Genomic DNA, 26,901 nt, shown 5'->3' on the forward strand with positions numbered 1-26,901 from the left:
ACATTGCCGATAGACCTTCAATGGCTCTCTAAAGAAAAATAAATAATAATTATTGTTATTATAGCTAACACTTATGGGAAATTTATTATGTCCTAAGACCCGTTCTAAGGACTTTACATATATTAACTCATTTAATCCTCACAACTATAAATATCCCCATAATACAGATGAGAAAACTGAGACTCAGAAGCACCTTTGGGGCCTTTTCGCATAAACTCTTACCCTATCCTTGACTCTGATCTGGTTGACAGCTATTCAAACTTCAGATGAAGTACCTTGAGGAACATTCTAGCAGGCCCTCCTATGGCACATATTCCAGTTTGTAATTATGTATTATTTTGGTGTGGTGGTCATTTGATTGATGTCTGCCATCCCAATAGACTCTATTTCTTTCTTTAAAGAGGGAGTGGGGGCAGGGCAAAGGGAGAGAGAGAGAGAGAAAATCTTAAGCAGGCTCCCGCCCAGCACTGAGCCCAACGTGGGGCTCAATCTCACAACCCTGACCTGATCATGACCTGAGCCGAAATCAAGCATCGGATGCTTAAACTGATGGAACCATCCAGACATCCCCCCACCAACAGACTTTAAATTCTATGTTTTGCTCATTGTTGTGTCCTCAGTATTTAACACGTAACAAATACTCAATATTTGTTGAATGGATCAATGAAAAGGGTTTTCAGTAGGAGAGTAGATGTGGGCAGATTCGTTTTAGAAGGATTTCTCTTGGGTGAAAGCTTGGCGATGTCTAGACCTACAAACCAAGTCTCTGCCCCCAGCTGGATTCAGGAGTGAGAAGAACGAGTGTGGACGAGGGGACTGGCCATGGGGATGGATAGCAGTAAATGAACCTGGGGAATATTTAAGAGGTGGGTTAGGCAGGCCCTGATAATTAACTGGATGGCAGTGAGGACAGAGGAGGAGTCAAAGGTGACTCTTAGGTTTCTGGCTTAAGCAACTGGTAGCTTGAACTCAGGTGGGGACCATTTGGGAAGAAAGAAGCAGGTTGGGTTGGCAGAGCAGGTGGCCCCTAGACCAAGTCAACTAAACCATTGAAAAGCTCTCAAAATCTTTGTGCCCAAACTCCTCTGTGCCCAAACTCTAGCTTGGCCCCGGTATACTTGTCCAGCTTCATCTCTAACCAACCCCAAGACTCAGGGCAGGTAGACCACTGCTCCTCCCCTAAGCTCTGTTCTTCTTTGCCCAGACTTATAAGTGTTGCCCCACTCCTTCACCCTTCCCTTAAATTCCACAAGACTCATTTCAAGGACATCTCCTCCTGCACCCCTCCTCTCTCCCCATACCCCTTCTTGTGGTTAATGGGTCCTTGGCTGTTTCCAGGATTCACTGTGTCAGAAATATTTCTCTCCCGTCTCTCTTAATGACTATTTTCCTCAATTCTGAATCCCCAGCACCTGGGACAAAGCCTGGATCAAGGTTAACATCAAAAAACTTCGTTTTAGAAAAACGTTCCATGCTCATGGATTGAAAGAACGAATATTGTGAAAATGTCTATGCTACCCAGAGCAATCTACACATTTAAAGCAATCCCTATCAAAATATCATCAACTTTTTTCAAAGAAATGGAACAAATAATCCTAAAATTCGTATGGAACAAGAAAAGACCCCGAATAGCCAGAGGAATGTTGAAAAAGAAAAGCAAAGCTGGTGGCATCACAATTTCGGACTTCAAGCTCTAGTACAAAGCTCTAATCATCAAGACAGTATGGTACTGGCACAAAAACAGACACATAGATCAATGGAACAGAATACAGAGCCCAGAAATGGACCTTCAACTCTATGGTCAACTAATCTTCAACAAAGCAGGAAAGAACGTCCAATGGAAAAAAGACAGTCTCTTCAACAAATGGTGTTGGGAAAATTGAACAGCCACATGCAGAATGAAACTGGACCATTTCCTTACACCACACAAAAAAATAGACTCAAAATGGATGAAAGACCTAAATGTGAGACAGGAATCCATCAAAATCCTTGAGGAGAACACAGGCAGCAACCTCTTCGACCTCAGCCGCAGCAACTTCTTCCTAGAAACATCACCAAAGGCAAGGGAAGCAAGGGCAAAAATGAACTATTGGGACTTCAAGATAAAAAGCTTTTGCACAGCAAAGGAAACAGTCAGCAAAAGGAAAAGACAACTGACAGAATGGGAGAAGATATTTGCAAATGACATATCAGATAAAGGGCTAGTATTCAAAATCTATAAAGAACTTACCAAACTCAACACCCAAAGAACAAATAATCCAATCAAGAAATGGGCAGAAGACATGAACAGACATTTCTGCAAAGAAGACATCCAAATGGCCAACAGACACATGAAAAAGTGCTCAACATCACTCGGCATCAGGGAAATCCAAATCAAAACCTCAATAAGATATCACCTCATACCAGTCAGAATGGCTAAAATTAACAAGTCAGGAAATGACAGATGTTGGTGGGGATGCGGAGAAAGGGGAATCCTCCCACACTGTTGGTGGGAATGCAAGCTGGTGCAGCTACTCTGGAAAACAGTATGGAGGTTCCTCAAAAAGTTGAAAATAGAGCTACCTTATGACCCAGCAATTACCCTACTGTGTATTTACCCCAAAGATACAAATGTCGTGATCCAAAGGGGTACATGCACCCCGATGTTTATAGCAGCAATGTCCACAATAGCCAAACTATGGAAAGAGCCTAGATGTCCATCAACATTGAATGAATAAAGAAGAGGTGGTATATATATACAATGGAATATTATGCAGCCATCAAAAAATGAAATCTTGCCATTTGCGACCATGTGGATGGAACTAGAGGGCATTATGCTAAGCGAAATAAGTCAATCAGAGAAAGACAAGTATCATATGATCTCACTGATAGGAGGAATTTGAGAAACAAGACAGAGGATCATAGGGGAAGGGAGGGAAAAATGAAACAAGACAAAACCGGAGAGGGAGACAGACCATAGGAGACTCTTAATCTCAGGAAACAGAGTGGAGGGGAATGGGAGGTATGGGATGGCTGGGTGGTGGACATTGGGGAGGGCACGTACTATGGTGAGCGCTGTGAGTTACGTAAGACTGATGAATCACAGACCTGTACCCCTGAAACAAATAATACATTAATGTTAATTTAAAAAATTAAAAAATAAAAATAAATTTTAAAAAATACTTTGTTTTATTGACTTCTTCCTAGACCTTGGCTTTCTTATAACAAGAGTGGGGCCGGGAGTCGGACTTTGAATCCTGATGCTGCCACTTAGAATTTGTCCAAGTCACTTCTCTCTAACCCTGTGTCCTCATCTGTCAAATGGAGCTGATAATAAAGTAGACCTACCCAGAAGAGCGGCTTTGAGCATTAAATTAAATGCTGTATGTTTAAGTGTTTAGTACAATGCCTGGGACATTGTTAGCTCCCTCAAAAATTTAGCTGTTATTTATTTTAAGAAAAAAATTCCCACGGGGTGCCTGGCTGGCTCAGTCGGTGGAGCCGGCGACTTTTGATCTCGGGGTTGTAGTTTCCAGCCCCACATTGGGTGTAGAGATTACTTAAAAATAAATCTTAAAAAAAAAATTCCCGCCTTAAAATCGGGGAGCTGCATGAACTGGAACGGAAGATTACAGTTCCCAGGATGGCCATACGAGGGAAGTGGTGAGCAGCCTCAGGGCGGACTCTGGCTCTGCTGTGCTGAGGCACCTGCTGTGGACCCAGATGGCTGGGCTGGGATTTCCGGGGCTTCCCCGCCCCTGAACAGGTGGGCGCTGGCCGGGGGGCTGTGGGAGGAGCCTCCACGGTGTGCTCTGCCCTCTCACAGCCACTGCGGTCCCTCCTGCTCGCTCCCTTCACGCCTTGGGGGAGGAGCCGGCGGGGTAGAGTGGGCAGGAGTAGAGGACTGCTGGGATTCATCCTCTCCAGTTTGTCATATGTCTTTCAAACTTGAGTATGATCATTTCTTCTCTATAGAAGTTTTTATAGTCAAATTTATCGATGTTTTTCCTTTGGCTTCTAGGTTTCATCATGCCTAGGAAAGTCTTTTCCATCTCCAGGATTATTGAAACATTCACTCATGCTCTCTTCTGGTACATAAAATATATAAATATGCTAGTCACTTGGAATTTATTTTGGTGTAAGGACACAGTTTTCTCTCATTTCCTCAAATGACTTGCCAGTTATTTCACCCGTTTACCTGAAGTGCCAACTTTATCATACACCAAATTCCTTTGTGTGGTTGGATCCATTTCTCTTTTCCGATTTGTTCCACTAATTCGTGTAGTCCTGCTTCGATACCATGCTGCTCTAAATACATTGAGTCTCTGTTTTAATATCAGTAAGACAGAATCTCTTTCCATTCCTTTTTCTCTAGCTTTTTTTTTTTAATTCCTGCATGTTTATGCTTCTACATGCACTTAAGAATCAACCATCCACCCAATCCTTTGTCCCTGAAATTGTATGCAAAGTGTACATTTGCACATTTGTCCAGAGAGAAGGCCCAAGTTTTCACCAAATGTGCAAAGGGACCATGATTCCAAAGGGAGCCCCTGGTTTCCATGTCTCTATGATAGGGTGCTTGGGAAGAGCACAAGGAAATCTTGATTCCTCCCTCCTCCCCCACATCCTCACAGGCTCTGCTCTCCCCATCCTTCACCTCCATTGTTCCAGCTATTTCCCTGACCTCCATGTTGTCCCTCTAATCTAATCCCCCTTGCTGTTCCAGAGCAATCATTCTATGACACAGGTCTAGTTCTAGGCCTGATGTAGATTAGATGATAACAAAAGTTTAATTAACAGTTGAATAAAATTGAGTCCTGGCTTCACCTCTGGCCAGCTGTGGGACCCTGCTTCAGGCTGTCCACATTTTAGGGTCTCATAAAGTCTTTTTCTTCACAAGAGGAACTTGGGCAAGTCTTTTCTCCTCTCTCGGCGTCAATTTTTCCACCTGTATATTGAATTTGAGTTTGTAAGTCATTTCCTCTATCTCCCACCATCTGATTTCCCTGGATCTGGTCCAGGATGGAGTAGGGGTACCATGGTGTCAGTGATGTCCTTCGAGGTGCCCGAAAGAGGAGGAAGGATGAAAAAGTACAGATAGACATGGTGGTGGTGGGGGGAGCGGACATGAGGCAGGAGTGTCCTAGGGACGTGGAGAGGCTTGAGGCGTCCTCTAGACCCCAACCCTTCGAGGTCCTGTTAGCCTGGGTTGCCTGCAACCAAGCAAACCTAGACTCTCCCCATTCCCCTAAGTCCGCCCACCACCAAAGGCCCTGCCCCCAGTGGCCCCGCCCCCCCAGCGACCCCACCCGCCTGACCGAGGCCCCGCCCCCATCAGGCCCCGCCTCCCTCTTCGCCTCCCGCCGACCGGGGCTTGGGCTTTGCACCCGGCGGCGGCTGAGAACCGTGGCTGCTGCGGAGCCGGCAGCGCAGGCGGGCGGAGCGGAGCTGCCCGGCCCGGTGGCGGGCGATGCCCCCGTGAGCCTCTTTCGCCGCCCCTCCCCGCCCCGCGCCCCTACACCCTCGGAGTCCGCCGCCCGCCTGGGACCGGGCCGCGCCCACCGCCGGGTCCGCGGGGCGGGGTCCAGGGGCAGCACCTGCCCCGCCTTGTGGAGCCGCCTCGCCCAGCGGAGACCCCTCCCTGTCTGGACCCTGGCCCCACCTCCGGGTAAGTCAGTAGGCCTTGCTCGCCTGGGAGTGGACGTGGGGAGGGGGCTGCGGAGATCTGGGGGATCACCGGGGCGGCGGGAGAGGGTTCCGGCCGTGAGGCGCCACGTAGGGATGTGAGTGTGCAGGGTTGGGGGGGTGCAGGGCGGGGGCTCAGAGGATGAGCAGAGTGTATGTGATGGCTCAGGGGTGGGGGCTAAGGTATGAGAGGGGAACGTGGGGTATTTGAGGAAGCCTGAAAAATGGGGTAGGGGACCCCAGAGTCTTGAGTTCTTTGCTGATTCTCAGAGCACCTGGGGCCCTGGTCTTCAACAGCATTGCCTCGCATGGCATTTTTAGAAAGTGCCTCAAATCTCTCCTGGAAAGGGAGCTGGAAGGCAGCCTGCTTTCTCCCTCCTGCCTGTGCCCTGGTTGAGAAGCAGGCACTCTTTCCTCCCAATGAAACACCACTGTGGGGCCCAGAGGACCCCCCCCCCAGCCCATGAAAGAAAAGGGGTGGTACTCACTCCAGCCCTAGGGTAGGAAGTGGGGACTTTTGGGAAGCTGGGAAAGGCAATTGGTCAATCCACGGTGGGGAGTCCAGGGTTCAGGGAGGCTTCCAGGACTCTTGGTGGGCAACCTGGACACCCTTTCATTCAAGGGGAGGGTGGCTTCACTGGCTTGCCTCCAGGCTGCCTGGACCCATGCCCACATCACCTTCTCTGGACAACCCAGCCCAGAGGAGTGGGTTTCTTCCCAGTATCCTGGGCCTTGGAAACCCAGGGAGGGCCCATAGCTCCTGTGGTCTTGAATCGAGTAGGTAATGCCATATCCAAGGCCAGAGAACAAGGGGTGCTGGCTGGCACCTGGGTGAATGTCAGTGTCCACCCCTAGCCCCAAGGGTGTTGTCTGGGTTTGGAGAGGAAGGCTGATGCCCCTTTGGTCCTGTCCTCTGCCTATGATGCCTTTTAAGTCTAGGGTCCTTGGGTTTGGGGCCTGAAGTGGCAGGGAGAGGGCCTTTCTGGGCTAGGCCTGGTCACCAAGGGGTTAACTAGCTAGCCCCCACAGTTGCTGCCAGCCACCAATTAGTCTGTAATCAGGCAGCTGCCAACTGTCCCTGGGGGCATGTGGGTAGCCTAATGGGACATTCTCTGGTTGGGGGGGTGTGGGGGGTGTGGAATTAGGGAAAGGGTCCATGAAATCTGTGCTTAAACCAAGCACTGTGCCCTTCTGAACCTGTTTAGGGCCCACAGACCCCCTTCCTGCCGTAGGTGCCCAGGCTGCCTGGCTTAGGGACCTCCAGCCCTGGGGTTCGACACCTACTCAACCCTCTGCAGGGAATGAAGCTCAGAGTCAGGCAAACTTGACTTCAAACCCGGCCTCTGCCACTTCCCGGCTGTGTGCTATTGAGGGAATCACTTCCCCTCTAGGAGCCTCCTTCAGTAAAATAGACCCACCTTCCAGTTCTGCTGGGAGGAGTGATTGAAATGGTGGATCTGAGCTGCTTCGCACAGTGCCTGGCACTGCTGAACTCACTAACAACCCCCATGCCAAGGACTTGACGGGACAGGCAGGCAGAAGCCAGGTGTTGAGGACGCAGCCAGGACCAGGTTCCCTTCCCTCGGGGCATGTGGTTGTGGGCCAGGCGCTGTCTCTGTCTTAACTCTCATGTCTCCCTCCCTCCCTGCTCACAGACATTTCTGGTCTCGGACATTAATTGGATTTTCCTCTGCAGAGCCTAGGGCCAAGCTGCTACTTTCTAGGCTCCCCCTATCCCTAACCAGGTGCTAAGCTCTGTGGGGTCTCTCAGGGGTCTGGGTGAGGTCTGCAGCTGCAAGAGCAGCTGGCCCTTTAAGGAGGGAAGAAAACAATTATCTGGCCTGGGCATTGCATCAGCTGGAGCCTGGAGGGTCCCTGGGGAAGGGGGGGGGGCAGGCTGGTGGTTGATTTCATTAGTGCCATGTGAGAACTCTCACCCGAGTCTGCCCGCTCCCCAGCTGCAGCCTCCTCCCCCAGGCAACGGCAGCCCCAGCCCCAAAGCTCCCCCTACCCCACCCCAAGGGCTCTATTTTGGAGGACTCTGTGCACCCCCAGCCCATGTCTTAGACCCTGGGCAGAGAGGGGCGGGGAAGTGTCTCTCGCACTGGCTTTTGCTGACTTGGGGTGCAGGATATACCTCCTGTACCAGCATTTTGCTGACAGTGGGGGTGTCTCCCCCGTTAGTGTTTGGCTGACGGGAAGAGGAGGGGTGTATTTCTCCTAGACTGGCATTTTGTTGACCCAGGGGAGGGGTGATTTCTACATGGGCCTCTCACTAACCCCGGAGCTGCCTTCGGCACTAGGGTTTTGCTGACCTGACAAGGAGCTGAGCTGCTTTGGGTGTGTGTGAACTGAAAGTATGGGTGAGAAACAGTTGCTCCCTGGTTGGAAGTGAGCTGGCTAGGGACAGTCACAGGGGCAGAGAGGACACCAGGTATTTGAGCATCAGACAGACCTTGGTTCAAATCCTGCATTCTCCACTTCCAGGCAACTGGTCTCAGACTCCTCTGGAAAATAGGAATAATTTACATGTATACTGCCCCACCCCCATCAGGAAGGTGCTTGGGGGTTAGATGCAGTGACTTGGATGTACAGCCCCCAGCCCAGGGCTGGCAGGTGGAAGGTGCGTACTATATGACGATTCTCTTCCCTTTGCAAGTTTGGGCTTCTCCCACCTTGAGCTCAAGATACCTGAACAAGAAAAAGAGGATGAGGGGGGAGTGGAGAGAAGGGGAGAAGGTGTGCAGGACCCTCCTGCCTCTGTTGCAGGGGGATGCCTTCAGACAGCTGATGTACCGAGCTCTGTGAGTCACACAGCCCTGCCTCCGTGGAGCCTGCATTCTAGCCCAGGATGGTCCAGGGCAGCTAATTACACTTGTGTCAGTGGGTTGAAAGGAAGGATTCAGGGAGCCTAGGGTGACAAGGAGTTGAGGAGGCAAAGAAGCAGGGATTAGGAGACGGAGCAGTGTGTGCTCAGGCCTGGGTGATGGTGGGAGGGGCTTGGTGTGGCGGGGGAGGGCAGCAGTGGAGGAAAGAGGGTAGAGAGTGTGCCCGTGGCAGAGGCCAGACCTTCCTGGTCAGTAGGATACTAAAAGCTTAGGAGTTCTCCTGAGGCCAACGGCAGTCCCTAAAGGGCTTTAAGCCGAGAAGGCAGGGTTTCATTTCCAGAGCAGGGGCTGGAGTCTATGGCCCTCAGGCAGAGCCTTCTTAGGAGTGACCTTTTGCCCTTTCACACCCCATTCCCTGGGTAGCCCTGGTGCCCAGGGAGCTGGTTGTTTATGTGGCCCGCCCCAGGAGGGAGGGGGCCGGTCCCAGTCCCTCCAGCTCCCTCTCTCTGGGCCTTGTTGACAAAGTTCACCCCTTGGGGCCAGGTTCTCCCTACCTCCCCAGGGAGCCAGAGGGCAAGAGGCAGGGCTTTGGCACCAGGCCTATGTTCACATCCCAGCTCTGCAGTTCAGGAGGCGGGTGACTTCTGGCAAGGCCCACCCCATCTCTAAACCTCAGTGTCGTCAACTGTAAAACAGAGTTGATGTTATTTCTATGGGAAGGATTAAATGAAATTCCAGATGGAAATGACAAAACCCTATCTCGATGACAGCTGGCATTTTTACCCTGTTGCATGGGGCTGACACCTACTCCAGGCCAGGCCCAGGGCTGGATGGGGGTGGGGACAGGGCTGGTTTCATGAGTCAATGGCGGCACGGAGCCCCGCGTTAGCAGGACCACACACTCGGGTTAGTGTTCTGCTGTCACCATCTTGAAACTCCTAATTTTGAACAAGGATCCCACATTTTCATTTAGCACTGGGCCCTGCATATTATGTAGCCCCACAAATAGGGGTAGAGGTAGGAAGAAGCAGGGAGAGACATAGACCTGCAAATAGGTCCCATGTGGAGGAGGTGCGAGGTGGAGGGCATGACTAACTGTCCCAAGGTGGGCAGGATGTTAATAACAGTAACATTTATTGAGTGCTTACTGTGTACTAGGTTCTCTATTAACTACTTTGCGTACTAACCCTCCAACAGCCCCGTGAAGTAGGTACTACTGTTATTTCTGTTATATAGATGAGGGAAGTGAGGTTAAATTTCTTGGCCCAAGTCACACAGCTATCAAGTGGAGAACTGGGATTCAAACCCAGGTTGTTGGACAGCAGAGTGCATGCCGGGACTGGGGAAGTCTTCCCTAGGTGGAGCCCCCCACCACCCCGAGCTGTGTCTTGGTAGGAGGAAGAGGTGCTGTGGGGAAGGGAGGCTGGAAGGTGTCTGTGCTGAGGCCAGAGGCTTGGCCAGGAGAGGTGGAGCCAAAGCCTGATACCTCCTGGGGCTGAGGGAATTAACCTTTAGATTTCATGGTTCTGATTTGCCGAGCTCAGAGCTTCTGGTCACTCTGCCCCCAGGCCCTGCTGCCACCAGGATTGCCACTGCCCCCTGCCTCCCCGCAACCTCCTCTCTGCACTGCCCACTCCTCCTCCACTGCAAGGTCATCTCATTACTCTCTGGACCTGAGGGGTCCCTCCTGGGCTCAGGCCCTGCAGGTCTAACTGCTTCCTGGGCCACATTTAGATGTCTCAATCTGCCTAGGGTCCAAACCCAGGTCTCCAGGTCCCCAGCTCCGCCTGCTGGCACCTGCTGTGCCTCCAGCATCTCCAGCTCATCTCTGCTGCCACCATCCACCCACTTGCTCAAGCTGGAAAGCTGGAAGTTCTCCTGGACACCTCCCTCTCCCTCACCCCCACATCCCACAGCCATCCTCAGCAAGTCGTGTTAGCTCTCTGTATCTCTCTCCCCGCCTGCCGCCCCATTCCAGGCCACGGTCGGCTCCCACCTGGACCACAGGGACAGCCTCCTAGAGTCGGCTCCTTCCGTTTCTGTTCTTGCCCCACTTTATTTCATTTTTCACACCGCAGCCAGAGTGATCTTCGAAAGATAAACGTTTGACTGTATCATCTCCCTGTGTAAGACCCTTCCAAGACTTCTTGGAACCAAAGCCAGACTCTGACGCAGTCTCCGAGGCCCTGTGTGCTCCTGTCCTTGCCTACCTTTTTCTGTCATGTGGTACCATTCTTCCTCTCCCTCAGCCACAGGACTTTCACACATGGTCCTCCGTCCCGGAATGCACTCCTTCTCCTGCTGCTTTAACTCCTACTTAGCTTTCAAAGAGATACCAGCTCCAACATCATTTCCCTGGTGAAGCCTAAAAACCAGAAACTAAACACTGCCCCCCCCACCCCAGGACCTCATACTTCTTCATGACGCTCATCACACTTGAATCACCTCTTTCTTGTTTCTCTTTCTTGCTAGCCTGTGAACTCCACGGGGTCAGGAATCCTGTTTTGCTTAGCCCCAGCACACAGTAGGTATACAGTGAGCGGGTCAGTGGATGAAAGGAACAGATGAATCATTGCTGCAGCATCCTAACTGGCCTCCCTGCCTTCAGGCCTGCCTTCTCCAGTCCTTTCTTTGTATGGCCCCAGAGGCATCTTTCTAAAGCACAGAACTGACCCCGTCACCCCCCCGCTACTTAAAATACTTCAATAGCTCCCTATTGCTGACAAGAAAGGCCTCAACTTCTTAGCATGGAATTCAAAGCCCTTTGTGATCTGCACTGGACTGCCTCTCCAGCTTCATCTTCCCTGCTCTCCCCCTCTATCCGCAACCCCCCCCCCAACACTTTGAACTTCTGGCAGTTCCTCTAACACGTCAGGCTGTTTCGTGCCTCTGTGCCTCTGCACTTGCTGTTCCCGCGCCTGTCAGCCCTCCCCCACCTCTGCTTTGTCTCCCTGGAGAATGTCCTTCACTCTTCAAAACGGGCTCAGCTACCACCTTTGCTGCGAAGCCTCTGCGGACCCTTCCGGCCCTTCCTGGACGGTGGTAACTCACCCTCCTTTGGCCACATCTGTACAGAGTCTACATCTCTGCTTCCATGTCTCCCATTAAGCTGAGCTCATCCGGTGCAGACACACTGATCCCCCCCCCCGCCCCCCAGGATTGTTCATCTTTGTGCCTCTAGCTCCCAGCTTCTCCCCTTTCTTAATTAGGTCTTTGCTTGTATATAGAAACCCACTCAAGCCAGCTTCAGTAATAAAGAAGGGTTTATTACCAGGACACAAGGGATTCCTGAGAACGGAGGGGCAGAAAATCGTTAGCTTCTGGGAGGCAGGACCTGTAGGCCAGGAGAAATGGAAGCAGCCGTTCTCTGCACCTTTCTGGCCGCCTTTACCTTTCTCCACAGACTGGGTTTTCTCTGCTTTACCAGAGCCTGGGCAACCTATAGTTGCTGTATGTTGTCCTTCCTTCCCGCCACATTCAGAGAACCCGGGGTTTGGCCCGTCCAAGTCCAAATTTGTATGAGAGGATCTGATTGGCTCTGAATGGGTCAGGTGCCCACCCAGGTCCAATAACCTGCAGCCTGCTGGGAAAGCTCTCAAAGTCAGACAGGCAGACATCACTCTTGACCCCGTTGGAGAAAGGTGGTGGTAGGGAGGGTCTTTGTTGTCTGCACAAGTACGTTGAAAGACATCTGCTAGAATCCTTAGAGTGCTAGGGTGTGCTTGGCCCCCAACCTTCCATCTGGATAGCCCCTGGAGAAAACAGCCCAGGCATTGTGACTTAAAGGGGAGTCTTACTGGGGCAGCAATGCCCAGGGCAGGCTCTGAAGAGCCTGTCAGTTGTCATTCAAAGGCCAGAGCAGAAAGATAGGAAGATGAGACCCTGCATTTTCTCACTTCTCTTTGGAGCGGGCAGAGAAGGAAGAGGAGGGCATGAGCAGACAGGATAGTTCTCTCTACCAAAATCATATTCATTCTCTAAGACGGAACTCATTTCCTCTCTTCAGTGAAGAACCATGCCATGCCTACCCGCCCCCAGCAGCATTTTTTTTTTTTTTTACCTGAATTAATTCTATTCTTTTTACTTCCCTGGTGATAAAAATTTTTCAGTTCTCACTTTGTGCCAGACTCTATGCGCATGTGTTATTTCATTGAATCCTCACACCCTATAAGATAGGTACTATTATTATCCCCATTTTACAGACAAGGAAACTGAGGTTTAGAGAGGTGCCGTTATTCGGCTAGGGACACACAACAGTGTGACTCCAGAATAAAAGCTCTACTTACTCACTTGCTTGTTTGCCTTCGGGATTGTGAGGGTCTCATAGGCAGATGCAAGGTTACCATTCTCCCTCTACTCCCCTCTGCCCAGGAAGGGGTCAGCCTAGAACAAGGGCTCCCAATGATGGGACAGATAGAGGCAGGTAGAGTAGAAAAGGGGGGTGGGAGTTGAGGATCTACCCTGTGTAGCTATGTGACTCTGAACAAATCTCTTAATCTTTCAGAGCCTCTGTTTTCTCATTCAGAAATGGGGATGATAATTCCTGCTGTGCAGCTCATACTAGATGGTGGCTGTAGGGACAATTTGTAAATAGGAAAGAATTGAGCAATTTCTAAGGATTGTTATTGTCAGAATGGATCGTAGCACCAAGGGTCCAGCTAGCCACTGTGCCCAAGCTCCTCCAGGAGGTGGGAAGCCTAGAGCTTCCCACCGTGGGGGGTAGTACCTTCAGCAAGACCTGAGGTGACTTTCAGTGGCTCGTGGACCTGTCATTACATAGCACTGGCTCACGTCGTGAGAAAGTCGGTTACCTTTCAATTCCGTCAAGTCCAAGGTTGTTCCAGGGAGAAGGTGCCAGTGTGTCTTTAACAACTTTCCAACACTGCTGCCCTTCCCTTTTGAACAAAGAGGTCTTGACTGGCAACTCCATGTAGCTAAAATTTAATAATACAGTTTGCTTTTACTGTATTTTACCATCATTTTCTATTTATTAAAAGCAATAATAGCCTTTGCATTTATAGTAGTAACACAGAGTTTCTATTTACAGTAAATGCATGTAAGTTAAAAGTGTCAATTTCAAGACCATAAATAAGGAACAGAACAAGAGTATGGAAATTTGGCAGAAATTGTCGAGGGGGCACATTATGTGGAAAATGCAAAATTGGGAAGTGGTATGGGGATGTCAGAGACATGGCCTATTGGCCTAGATAATCTTGAAGGGCCCTTCCACCTGCCTGGAAAATTCAGGGGTCTCTTCCTGCTCTGCCAGCCTGTTTCCCTCTCCTCACTTCATGCCCTGTCTTGGGTTTCTTTCAGAAAATCCTGCCATGATTATTCTGCAGAGAGGAGAATTTGTGCCACTCTACCCTCCCCTGCTGGAGAGGGAAGCTCTTGGAGTTGGGCTGTCTGGATGGGGGTAGCATGTCCCCTCAACTCTGAGGCAGCACTTGGGCACTCCCAGGGGGGCAGCGGGAGCTGCAGACTCCACAGTTCTCCTGGTCCCCACGCACAACACAAACCTCAGGGCCTCCCAGAAGGTGGCAGTCCCAGGGAGCACAGAGGCTGTGGGAGCTGCAGGTGAGGGCAAGGCCATGCCTGGAGCCTCATGCCCCAGAGCTTGGGACCTGGGGACAGCAAGGCTAGGGAGGCTTTGGGGTCTCAAAGATCCCCTTTCCCCTGCTTCCCCCCTTCCCACCTCTTTGTGCTTCTGTCTGTCTGCCCTGGGGGATTGGGCAACAACCCCCGGAGGCCTCAGAGTACACACAGAATTTATCCACAGGACTCAACACCGGGGCCAGGCAGGAGGGATGGAAGTCCTGCCTGTCTTTTCCCCAGTCCCATGTCCACAGCAGGAGGGCAGGCCTGGGCTCCAGGAGGGTGGTGGTGGGCCTCGGTAGTGTGCTGCATGTGCTTCCGTATCCGTGGTGAATGCCTGAGGGTCTCTGTGAAGGCATACTGTGTGTGTGCACACACAGTGTGTGATATGTGTGTCTAGTAAATGTATCGGAGCCTCTCTGTGAGGGAGTTTTCGGGCAGCATGTGAGTTTGTGTGTGTGGCAGGGTGTCACAAGCTTCTTAGCCCTGCATTCAGGGTCTGCGGTGAACTCTCCGCGCAGTGTGTGTCTGCGAGGCGTATTGTGTGTGTGCTGTGTGTCTAGGTGGCCTGCTGCGGGGTGTGGGGTGTGCCTGTTCCGTGTAGTCACCGTCTTCATACAGCGCGCGTCTGGCTGTGCGGTGCGTCTGAGTGGCCGCGGGAAGCTGTGTGGCGTGTGCGCGGGTCTTTGTGCCCTGGGAAGGGTCCGGGGGCGGAGCGGTGTGCGGGGAATGCGGAGCGCGCCTGAGGGCGGTGTCTGTCTGAGCCGGGCCGCGGGTGTGCTGGGTTCCAGGGGAGGGTCCCCAGGGCGGGTGGCGGGAGCGGGCGGCGCCTTCCGGCTAGGCACGGGGCTGGTAACCCGAACCCGTTCCCCCATGAAATATTGATCGAGCCTCGCGGCCGTCCTGCCTAAACAAGGGCCAGGGGACTGGGAGCGGGCTGGGCCGGTCGCTGTCCATGGTGCTGCTGGGAGGTGGGGGGGGCCAGATCTCCCCATCCCCCAACCTCCTCCGCGGGGAGGGGCGGGGGCTGCCTCGGAGTATGAGCTTGCCTGTTCCTCTCGCCTGTGACTCAATTCCGCCACCCCATCTAGAAAGGGGGAACGGGGAGCAAACGGACATTTTGGGGGGATCAGTATCCCCCAGGGCTAGGGTAACCATAGGGCTGGGTTTGCCTGGGAAGTCTTAATGCACATCTGTGCTGTGATTGTTGGTAGCGTCTCTGCTCACTCTCAAAAGAGTCCTAGTTGGATGATAAATTATGTGCCTCCCGGCCATAAGGTTTTGCTTCAAAGACCCCTTCTCCCCACTTCTCTGCTCTGCCCTGGGGGTTTGGTAGGTTCTGGGGTGTGCACATATCATGTATGTGTGTTTGCAGGTTAAGGGATCGTCCTTCCTGTGCTAGGGCTGATCTGGAATAAGTGATTGGGAGCCCCAAGCCCCTTCGGATCCTGCTGAAGCCCAGACCCACTCCAGGGAATCCCGTCCTCTTCTCCACCAATTCAAATGCTGCTTTCCATTCAAGCAGTGCTCTTTTTCGAGCCTGAGCTTCCCTTGCCCTTCTACAGCCTTGGCTGGGCAGGCCTTTCCTTGGTTTTGATGTCACAGTATGGTAGGGCCTCCAGGTTGGCCATCTGTATACCCATGGTATCTTCTCTGACCTCTCTGCTGATTCTCCCTTCAGTGGATTCTATTTTCCTCCTACCCCTAGCTGTGGGTATTACCTGTCACCCTTTGCTCACTCTGTATTACCCTCTGGGCATTCTTTCCTTTCTGTACCCCACTTTTCCCTTCAGGGTACACATCCAAATCCTGCCCACACACATTGCTCTCCTGGGCTCCACTGAATCTGCTTACCTGCCCAGTGCCTTTATGTGGGAGTTGCAGTATTATGTCAGACTCATCACATCTAAGATGGGACTCATCTTCCCCTTAAGCCAGTGTTTTCCTCTGGGACCTCAAGCTTTGCTGATGGTGCTTCTCAGTCTCCACCCTTCCTGTAAATCACTTTGGATTCTGTTTTTTCTTCTCCCCAACTGTGTCCCATCACTAACTCAAGGCAACCCCCAAGCCTTCTCGTGACTCCTAGCCACCCCTTTCCTTTCCCCATCTGCATTATCTGAAGCAGTGCAACCTTCTTACCTGCCTTTTGACTCTTCTTCCTTCTGTCAGACTTTCTTCTGAGTCTGCACTCAGTGTCAGATTGATCTCTGGAAAACATTATCTCTAAGTCATGTCAGATTTCACTCCCTATGGAATTAAAGCCAAGCTTCTTAGCCCTGCATTCAGAGCCCTTTATTGGCTGTTCCCAGCCTACCTTTCTAGCCCTCCCTTCCACAATAGTACTTACCTCCTGTTCCAACTGTATTGCTCAAGTCACCATCCTGCCAACATAGCACTTTCTCTCTGTACCTTTCCAGGTAGTTCCCACCTCTTTCCTGCCAGCTCTACCTCTCCAAATCCCACCTATCTTTTGAGGTACTCCCAATGTGCCTTTTCTGGTCTCCCTATCCCAAAGCATTCACTCTTGCGGAACAACCAGAATATCTTATCTTTAACTTTGGGTGGTTCATAGACCAGCAATGTGGGGTATCACCTGAGATCTTGTTAGAAATGCAGAATCTCAGGTTCCACCTGGGACCCATGGGATTGAGGTCTGCATTTCAACAAGATCCCCAAATGATTAGTGTGAATATTTAAGTTTGAGGGTGCATTCATGAAGGGTAGGATTTTGCTTCTGTTTGGGAATGGCCTTCAGCCAGGGCTGGTTGTGTTCTCAAGTGTGAAGTGTAGCAGCCCCCATCTGGTGACAGGTGCCACATTGGGCCACATCCCATGAGCTATGGGAAGGGTTGAGATTGGCTGAGAAGCATGCATACTTTGCCTGGACCCCTCCCACCTGGAATCTATTCCCCGCAAGGCCCCAGAGCTCAAGCTCTGTAAATCTGACTCCGGAAAGCACTCTAGCAACACAAGGAGGAATCAATTAATCAATGAAAAAGTAGTTATCAAGCAGATAGCAGAACTTCCTCCTCTTCACAAAACACATATTCGTGGAAATGACTGTTATCTTAATGTATGTTTTGAAAAGAAAAATATGTATTTTAGTTTTTCTTTATGATAACATCAATATAGTTTCTCAAGTGGGAACTTAGAAAAACACAATATGTCACATGAAGAAAATAAAAATGACTCACAATTCTATACAACTATAAATACTGTTAATTTAATCTTTGTTTGAGATCATCATTCATTCATTCAACACATTTTTACAGAGCCCTGCTATGGGCCAGACCTGTGCCAGGCCCTGGAGGGTCAGGGTGAAGAAGACATGGTGTCTATTTTTAGGCAGCTCACAGCCAGGGGCTGGGGTGTGGGAGACAAGCACTGAACACATTAGGAATCGCAGTATATGAGTTTACTAGGGCAGCTGTAGCAAAGTACCGCAAACTGACTTGCCTAAAACAACAGAAACTTATTCTCTTACAGTTCTGGAGGCTAGAGGTCCAAGATCAAGGTGTTGGCAGGATTGGTTCCTTCTGAGGAAGATGCTGTTCCATGGCTCTCTCCTAGCTTCTGGTGACAGCTGGTAATCCTTGGCATTCTTCAGTCTGTTGCTGCTCACTCCAAACTCTGCCTCTGTCATCCCGTGGCATTCTCCCTGTGTGTCTCTGTCTTCACATTCTTATAAGGACACCCTTATTAGGGACCACCATACTCCAGCATGACCTCAACTTAACTAATCACATCTGCAATGACTCTCTTCCAAACAAGGTCGTATTCTGAGGTACTGGGGTTTCTACCTCAACATATCTTTTTTTGGGGGAGGGTGGGGGACACAATTCACCTAACAGGTAGGGACAGTCCAGAGTCTGGGAGAGCATGACAGGGGGACTCACTTTATCTGGGAAGACTCTCCTAGAAAATGACACTGCAACTGGAACTGAGCAATGAGTAAGGATCAGCCAGGCAAAGGTGGCTCAGCAGGTAAATACAGGGCCCCAGAACATGAGGGTGGGGAGGCGGGAGAAGAGCATTCCAGGCAGATGAGAGACACAGGGCACTTTTGAGGAATGGGAAAAGGGCAAGTGCAGCTGAAATACAGAAGAGGGGCAAGAGCATGGGATGAGCTGGGTCACTAGGCTTATGGGCCTTGGTGTGAGGGGGTTTTTACTTTATCCTGAAGGGAATGTGGAGCTATGGGAAGCTGTCATTCAGCAGTGATTCATTCTGCTTTGTGAGCGATCTCCTCACAACACTGAGCTGTCTAAAGGCTGTGTGGTTCCTCTCTATCCCCGGTTCTGAGGGAAGACACATGGCCATGTCCTCAGGAGCCCGCTGGCTGAGAGAAGACCCACATGGCAGCCCGGGCTGAGGAATGAAGGCATGGCCATGCCTCCAGGAGCCCCTAGTCCAAGTTGGGAGGATAAGCCCTGCCCTCCACCACCTTGATCTGAGCAGGACACAGGATTCAACCAGCTCTGGGTCTCTCTTGCCCTTCAGTGTCCTGAGTCCTTAGAGCTGGGGACGCAGATTTGGGCCTGGCCGCCTCACCCTCTGCCCTGCCACGAGGCCTGTGTCTGAGAACGTGTCCAGGGCAAGCGCATGACCCATGGAGGTCCCTGAAGCCAGAGGTACAGATGCTGAAGGAGGCGAGGGGCTAGGTTTAGCAGGGGCCATCTTCTTAGTACCTTGCTCCCCTCAAAGAATGTCTGGGCTATTGCCTTTCTATGCAGGATCCAGCCTGGGGCTCAACCCATCCCTTACCACACCCTCAGAGAGCCACCTCTTTACTGTGTGTGATGGGGAGGGCCCCCCTGCCCCAGGCTGCTTGTCCTCCCTTGCCTGGGCTGGGTGGGCCAGGCTGGGTGGAGGAGAAGTGGGTCAGCTCCGTAGCCATGGTGACTGCAGCTGCTCCCTGCCAGTCTTCTCATCTCCTCACCACAAACCTCCCCGAGGAGCTCTTTTGTCCGACCTGCAGGGATGGGGGCCAGGAGCGTGGTACTGGGGGCTGGAGCGGGGATGCGTGTGTGTGTGTATTCAAGCTCACACAAGCGCCCGCCCAGAGCTGGCATGCGTGCCTCAGCCAAGGGAACCCAAGATCCAGGTAAGACACTTCCCACTTCCCTGCCCACTGAAGGGATGGGCTCTTCCCGCCTCTCTGGGCTGGGCAGGGGCCAAGGAGGGGTGTGTGTGTGTATGAGTGTGCGTGGGTGTGTACACATATGTGAGTCTGCAGATGCCTGTGGCTGTCAGTGAGGCGGCTTCTGTGTGCCTTTGTCTTGGGGGTGCATGGCATATCTGTGTACGCATGTGATTGTATCTTTAAGTGTATATCATCTGTCTGGGTGTGTAGGGTGTGTGATCACACATTTGAAATCAAGTGTCTTATGTCTCTCCCTGTGTGTGTGCATAGCGTTGTGTGTGGGAGTCTGGCTGGGGGGAGACAAAGGTCACATAATCAGGAGGGGAGCTGGCATGGTACTCCCAATGCAAGCTGGGTGCGCTCCCTCAGCCCAACCTACCTCTCCCACCATTTGCCAGCCCTGTCACCCGCCCATCTCTTCCTGAGGGGGGAAAGGAGAGACTAGAGAAAAGAGACCCCTTCTCGCCTTCTGTGGAGGCAGACACTGGCCTCTGACATGGGCACAGATTGGGATGGGAGATGTGGTGGGCAGCTCTGGTGCTGGGTAAGGTTGAATCAGGGGTCTCAAATGCCAGACCCAACATCCAGTGAGGGGCCAGGAGCTGAGATGCTGGCAGAGAAGAACACAGCCTCCGTGTCAGCTCCCACCTCACCTGAGAGGCACAGGGACCCGGATCCCATGCTATCCTGGGCTCGGGGTGGAAGCAGCCCTGGCCGGAGGGAGAGGTGATCCTGTTGGTCTGTGAACCTTCCCATGAAGTGGTTGCATCTGGTGTGCAATCCAGACCAATACACACTGACCCCTGTATAGTCATTACAAAGGCACCATTCTGAGTAGTAACAGTGTAGTTGCCCAGCTGAGCAGTTAGCATGTTACCAATCTTTATTTTGCAACATTTCATCTAATAATCCTAAGGCGGGCATTATTTTACCCACTCAAGAGATGAGGAGCAGTAGGCTCAGGGGGTTTGTTAAGGAATTGCCCTGTGTCATACAGCTTGTAAGTGACAGATCTAGGTTTTGAACCAAGTCTGTCTGTCTCCAAAACCTGTGTGTGTATGTGTGTGTGTGTGTTTAAAGATTTTATTGATTCACTTGAGAGAGAGTGAGAGCCAGAGTGAGAGGGAGAAGCAGACTGCCCGCTGAGCAGAGAGTCGGACATGGGGCTCGATCCCAGGACACTGAGATCATGACCTCAGCCACCCAGGCACCCCTAAAGCCTGTGTTTTTAATCACAGTGTTATCCTGCTCCTCCTTATACCCATCCAACACCCAGTCTACCTGGAGAGTGGGGCTGGGTCCAGGTGGCAAGTAGACTCCTCACGTAGAAGAGGAGATAGAAGTTCAGAGAAGCTGAATGATTTGCTCAGGGTCACATGGCTGGGGGTGGAGCCAGGATTCCCCCCCACCCCTGGGCATGTCATAGAGTCTGGGGAAGGACACAGACCCCATCAGTCAGGGGGAGGACTGAGGAAGGAAAAATAGGGTCTAGAGCTCCTTAACAGGTGGACCCCCATGTGTCCCTCATGTGTTAAAAGTCTTAAAGTTGTGTGTGGGGCTTCAGCAACAGTAGTTTGACATTAAAGTGCCAAAAGGCAGATTAGGGGACCCAGGAGTCGGGACGGTTTTACAAAGTAGGAAAGAGAATCAGAGAGTTTAAATGAATTTGCTCAACATCACACAGCTATCTCTGAAGTCTTTTTACACCACAAGCTACTGGAAGCTCTTAAGGACAAATGTTTTCGCTAGCCCTTCCTCTAAACTTCCCTCTTTCCTTCCAGACTCTTAGCACATCATCTCCTCGTGGGAGCTACCCTGATTGCCTTCACCTCCTTCCTGAAAACTTGTGTCTGGGCAGAAGTTAACTGAAGCCTCGTGTAAATGCCCTAGGGGTGTGCTGTTGAGAGGGGCACAGCCCCCTGTGATGTGGAACACCACGCTCAGACTCATCAGTTTGGTGAGTTTGGGTTTTCTTCAGAGTGGGGAGGAAGCACCTGCCAGGTGATGTGGGACCTGAGAGTTAGGTGACTTGAGTCAGAGCTCTGGTTTTGTCACCAATGTTCTATGTGACCCTGGGTGTGTCTCTTTCCCATCCTGGGCCTTAAGGTCCCACTCTGCAAGATGAAAGACTCAGGCTGGAATAGGGATGGCAAATCTATTTTTAATTATGAGCCAGTTCTCACCAGTTGGTTGAGAGGGATTCGGAGGTTAAATCTGGCCTTGATGGGAAAGAAATGGATTAGTGATGTCTGTTGTGGGTGAACCTACCGTCACCCTGTGACAGATTCCTTGCTCTCTCCTGTTGAAAGGGTGGGTAGCTGGGTTTATCTTGGGCTTTCTGACCGCCTCATTGACGCTCAAGAAAAGGCTCATGATCTGGTTAGACACGTCGTCAAAGGGACCAAGGGGCCTGGGTAGCCTGGCAGAGCCCTGAGACCCCTGTTGCCAGGATTCAAGAGATGGTTTGGAGAGCCCTTAGTGTACTAAGACTCCAGGGTGGAGGCCAAATATCCATGGCTGGAAAGAAAACACTAGCCTCCTTCCTTGAGGAGCTTGGAAGGTCTCTGCTGGCATGGAGCTTTGGCAGGAGTGGGGACAGTAGTCCTTGTCCCTGGACGGGAAATCCGAGCCATAGTAGGAGATGCTGCTGTAGTAGTAGTAGACGGGAGTCGGCTGAGAGAACTCCAGAGTGAGGTCCCTGTGACCTGGCGAGGGAGGGTTCCCTTCCTTGGGGAGCCGTGAACTGGGCTGGGGAAGGAACAGGCATGCTCAGAGGCAGGGAATTGTTGAAGTGACTTTTGTGGGGAGGATGTAGTTCATTTAGCAGTCTTTCAGAACGACTGTATGGGGGGTGCTATGTTCTGTGCCTTGCTGGCCCCTCACCACCCTGCCCCCATCTCTGCTTGCTGCCCCTTTCCCTGTAGTGTCATGGCTCAGGGCCATCACTGGGCCCTGTAGTGTCACTGTGAGGAGGCTCTCCTCCTGTCTCTTTGTCTCACTCCTCTCGAGCTAGACCAGCTGTCAGAGAAGCACCTGGAGCCCCAGTTCTGAGCCTGCCAATGCAGTATGTGTTCACAGGCTCTACTTTCTAGTTAAAAGGGCTTCTAGAGATCACCTAATCCAACCGCTTCATTTTACACACAGATGAGGAAATCAAGGCCCAGAGAAAGTGACACAGGAGTCTGTATAACATTCTAATCCCACTTCCTGATTCTTACTTCTCCCAGGCCACCCAACCCAGGGGTCAGGCCCTAAGACCTTGGGTCCCCTGCTTCGGGTTTGGCTCCTCCTGGCCCCTGGAGGGTGGCCTGTCTGGTGGGGCTCTCTGAAGCATTCATCAGCTCTCCAGGTCCCCTGGGTGATCCCTGGGTGGTTAAAGATGAGAAAGTAGCTCCAGATGATGCCGAGTCCTGGATGTCAAACCATCTGCTTGTCAGTGTCATTCATTATTCATGAGGAAACATGAGCCCCTGGGTTGGCGGGGTCAGGAATTTTGTCCCATACCTTCCTCCCTTCTCAGCCCCTGGGAGTGGCACTCTTGAACTTCCTGTAGGCTGTGCCGGGGAGGCACTTGCTTCTCCAGCTGTGGTCTGAGTGGGGTTTCTCCTGCCCCTCACATGCTCATGCCAGCTGTGATAACCTGGGCCAGAGAGATTTTTTTTTTTTTTTTTGCAGAGTTTTCAAAGAGCCAGAGACCCAGGGCAAAGACTGAAGGGGAAGGATGGGCCCACACCTTTGGGTGAGCTCTGGGTTGAAGGAGCAGGAGCTGCTGAGCATGTGTGCATCTTTTTTTTTTTTTTTTAAGATTTTATTTATTTATTTTGAGAGAGAGCATGAGTGGGGGGGAGGGGCAGAGGCAGAGGAAGAGAGAGAATCTGCCGTGGAGCCCAAGGACAGGGGGCTCAATCCCACAACCCTGATATCATGACCTAAGGCAAAACCCGGAATAGGACACTTAACCGACTGAGCCACCTAGGAGCCCCTATGTCTGCATCTTTGTGGGAAAAGGAGAGCTGGGTTCGAGTCCAGATGTTGCCATTTCTTAGCTGAGTAGGACGGGCAAGGCCTTGACTTTTCGGAGACTCAAGTTTCTCATCTGTGACATGGAGATTACCACACACCTAACAGGAATACTTTAACGAGTAAATTAGGCTTATACTGTAAGCCCTCTCCCACCATCCACCAAAAGACCATGCAGATACCTCAAAAAACACACAAACTGGCTCTAGATTTGGAAACTAAAGAGAAGAGATCATCATAGGCCCACGTCCAGGGGACTTTCCATTAGCTGCAAGGTTAGTGGGGGATGGATGGAGAAATAGAATCTGGGACTCTGCACATATCACGGGGTGAGCAAAAACAGCCCAGACAACCACAAAGGAGGGAGAACACAGCTTTGACTCATCCCCACCGTCAGCCCCAATTTGCCTGGTTGGCAGGAGCTGCACTGATCAGGAGGCCAAGCGGCTACCATTCAGAGCTATCTGGGAACTGAATCCTTTAGAGTGGCCCCTTCCTTCTCCCTCATTCTCCTCCACCCACACACACACTTCAACTCTGTCCTTTTGAAGTCAGATACCCTCAGGGTGACAGGCCTGAGGGCAGAGGGTCAAGCAGAGTGACCTGAGCCCTGGGATGAGGAGCTGCCCTGGCAAGAGCTCTGTAGCCGGGGACAGAGCTGGGAAGGGTTATAGGCAGAGCCTGCCAGAGCGCCACTTTTCCTATACTCTGAGCGGAGGACACCCACTGCTGTATGGGACTTTGGGCCAAGTTGTAGAGGCCGGCAGCTGGCGATCCCGCCTCTGTGCAAAACCGAGCCATAGACGCACGCTGCCCTGCTCCCTTGCTCCCCCAAAGTGGGTCCCAATGCCCTCTTTCTTCCCTCATGCTCATCAGATTTATATTTAATTATATAATCAGTGACTTACTGTCTGTCTCTCCTCCTGGACTGGAGGCTCTGGGAGGGCAGGACCACGTTGGCCTGGCTCACTGCCATATCCTTGGCACTCAGCCTAGGTCTTGGAATTTTAGGGGCTTAAATATTCGTTGAATGCAGCTTTGGAAGGAATTTGGCAATATCTTTCAAGAATCAAAGAAATGTTTGTGTCCTCGGTATCAGGTGGGATGCTTTGGGATGTAACGGAGAACACTGATTCCAACTGGTGCAAGCACATTCTCTGCATAACTGGTTAGGCCAGAAAAAGGCAGGCTCCGGGGTGGCCTGAGGTCCTTCCCATTGCTCTGCGCCTCCTCCTAGGACTGGGCCCTCCCTAGGGGGAAGGGTCTTGAGGGAAGAAGTGGGGGAGGGAGACTTCACCTCTCCGAAAAGCATGGAATCCAAATCTTCCCCTTAAGTCACATGGGGCCAACTGAATCATAGGCCTGCCCTCGGACCAGTACTAGTTACCAAGGTGAGTGCCACTCATTGATTGGCTTGAGCTAATCTGGATCTACCTCCGAAATGGGATGGGTGGTACCTGACAAAACCAGCACTCTGCCAGGAAGCAGGAAGGGAGAGTGGACATTGGGGAGGCTCCTAGCAGTCTCCACACCCAGCCCAGGCACTCTGTTTCTGGGAATCAATCCTAAGGAAAGAAGCAGATCAAAGCAGTGTAGAAACATGTTTATTGCAGTGTTGTTTAAAAGGCAAGAGAGAGGGGAAGAAGTCGGACCTGATCTAAGAGGCACTGCATTGAAATAGTTAAGTCCATTATGCTACCACCATACAACGGAATATTATGGTGGTATTAAAACATGTATACCTTATATTAAAACATGCTAATGACATTGGGAAATGCTTGCGATCTGATGTTAAATGAAAAACACCAGGATGTAAAATTGTATTTGCAGTATGAGTTCAATTATTTTTAAAAATGCATAGATAGGAAAGACCCTGGGAGGGAAACAGGTTAAAACACCTCCAGAGGCTGCCGCTCTGTGGGATGCTCCAGGGTGACTTGTGCCTGCTCCTTTATACTTCTCTGTGCTGTCCCCTTTAGCAGGAGGTCCCCTTCCGTCGTCCCCCGAGGCTGGGACCACTTTTGCTCTCCTTGTTCTTATTATTGGCTGTGAAAGTAATCACACCTACTGAATATTTACTCCATGCCTGACACTGTTCTAGGTGCCTTTGCATGCTCTAATTTAATCCTTACAACAATCCTGTGAGGTAAGTGCTTTTATTTCTCATTTTGCTGAGGTGTTCACTGAAACCCCAAGGTGCTTGGTCACAAGATCACACAGCCAGTGTGTAGAGGCCTTTGGAATTCGAGAGTGGGCCAAATGACTCCATAACCTCTGCCTTGACTGCCAAACCAGGTCACTTGCCAGGACAGCCATATGCTCATAAGAATGGTACCATTTATTGAGCCAGACGCTGGGTACACTCTTTACCTTTATTTATTCATTTAATCCTCACAGCCTCAGAGAGGCCAGGTGACTGACCCAAGGTCACACAGCTAGGAAGCGGTGGGCTGCAGTAGAGTGGCTCCAGGGCCTGATGTGGGACCCAATTGTCTCCTGCTCTCCCCCACAGGGTTGCCTGAGGCCTTGCCGCCCCTCGGACCATGTTTAACGGGGAGCCGGGTCCGGCCTCGGCCGCGGCCTCCAGGAATGTGGTTCGGAGCTCCAGCATCAGTGGTGAAATCTGCGGCCCCCAGCAGGCTGGGGGTGGGACCGGGACCACCACGGCCAAGAAGCGGCGCAGCAGCCTTGGGGCCAAGATGGTGGCCATCGTGGGCCTGACCCAGTGGAGCAAGAGCACGCTGCAGCTGCCCCCGTCTGGTGAGAGGGCATAGGACTCGGAGGGCCTGGGTTGGGGCACCTTGTCATGACAGGGCACCCAGGGAAGGTTGTCACGCCCACAGATACTTCTAGAGTACGTACCGTATACCATGTGCTGTTCTGGGTCCGGTCCATGTCCTGACTCATGGAATCCCCGCAAACTCCATGAGGCAGATACAAAAGCACAGAGAACGGGGAGTAAGATGCCCCAAACTACATAGCTAGTGGGCTGGTGGAGCCTGAATTCAAACCCCAGCAGCCGGGCTTCTGGGTTCATGCTCCTAAACTTTAACTCTGCTGCCTCCATGCACAGACGTACCCATTCATCATCAATGCTTTATGAACCAGCCGTCGTATTCCTGGCACTGTGACAAGTGACACAACTTCACAGACACACTTCCACAGGATTCAGGCTTACCTGTGTTCTCTGAGTTTCCCAAGTGCAAACAGCCACCCAAATGTAGTTACAGTTATGCATATACATTCCAAGTCACAAGAGAGACACACACACCTTGCGTAGTCACATAAACAGTGTGCCCCGTTGCTCAGCTGGGCCACCCCTACTGCCAGGAAAGCATAGTACAGCCATTCACACTGTTCGTGGTCGTGCATATCGCATAAGCACAGCGCTCTGCATACTGATGCACAGACCCAGATGACAGAAGCGTAGTTACACACACGCACACACAATGGCCCATGGTCACAGAAGCACGCTGCACTCCCATGTGCCCATACCTCGTGAATCCAGATTCACACACACCTTAACAGCTACATCTGGAAAAGTGTATTTTCTCAGACACCTAGTTTTGGAATGCCAGTTATGCTCAGACTGGTGGGTGACCCACTTTGTCACACACAGTCACACTGGACCCCACATCACAAAAGAGCCAG

General features: G+C 51.5%; 1 protein-coding gene across 2 annotated transcripts in view; it reads left to right on the plus strand.

Moving 5' to 3' along the window:
• The first annotated feature begins 5,382 nt into the window (after positions 1–5,382).
• The window catches only part of RIMS3 (regulating synaptic membrane exocytosis 3), a 39,130-nt gene continuing 17,611 nt past the window's right edge, over positions 5,383–26,901 (plus strand). For both annotated transcript variants that reach the window (XM_035018888.1, XM_035018889.1), the window contains exons 1-3: positions 5,383–5,647; positions 21,012–21,187; positions 25,763–26,010. In XM_035018888.1, coding sequence (XP_034874779.1) covers positions 25,794–26,010 — 217 coding nt within the window. In that variant the 5' untranslated portion in view covers positions 5,383–5,647; positions 21,012–21,187; positions 25,763–25,793. The remainder of the gene's footprint in view (positions 5,648–21,011; positions 21,188–25,762; positions 26,011–26,901) is intronic.

This window comes from Mirounga leonina, unplaced genomic scaffold (assembly GCF_011800145.1).
Source record: "Mirounga leonina isolate KUSES-001 unplaced genomic scaffold, KU_Mleo_1.0 Mir_173, whole genome shotgun sequence".
NCBI lineage: Eukaryota > Metazoa > Chordata > Mammalia > Carnivora > Phocidae > Mirounga > Mirounga leonina.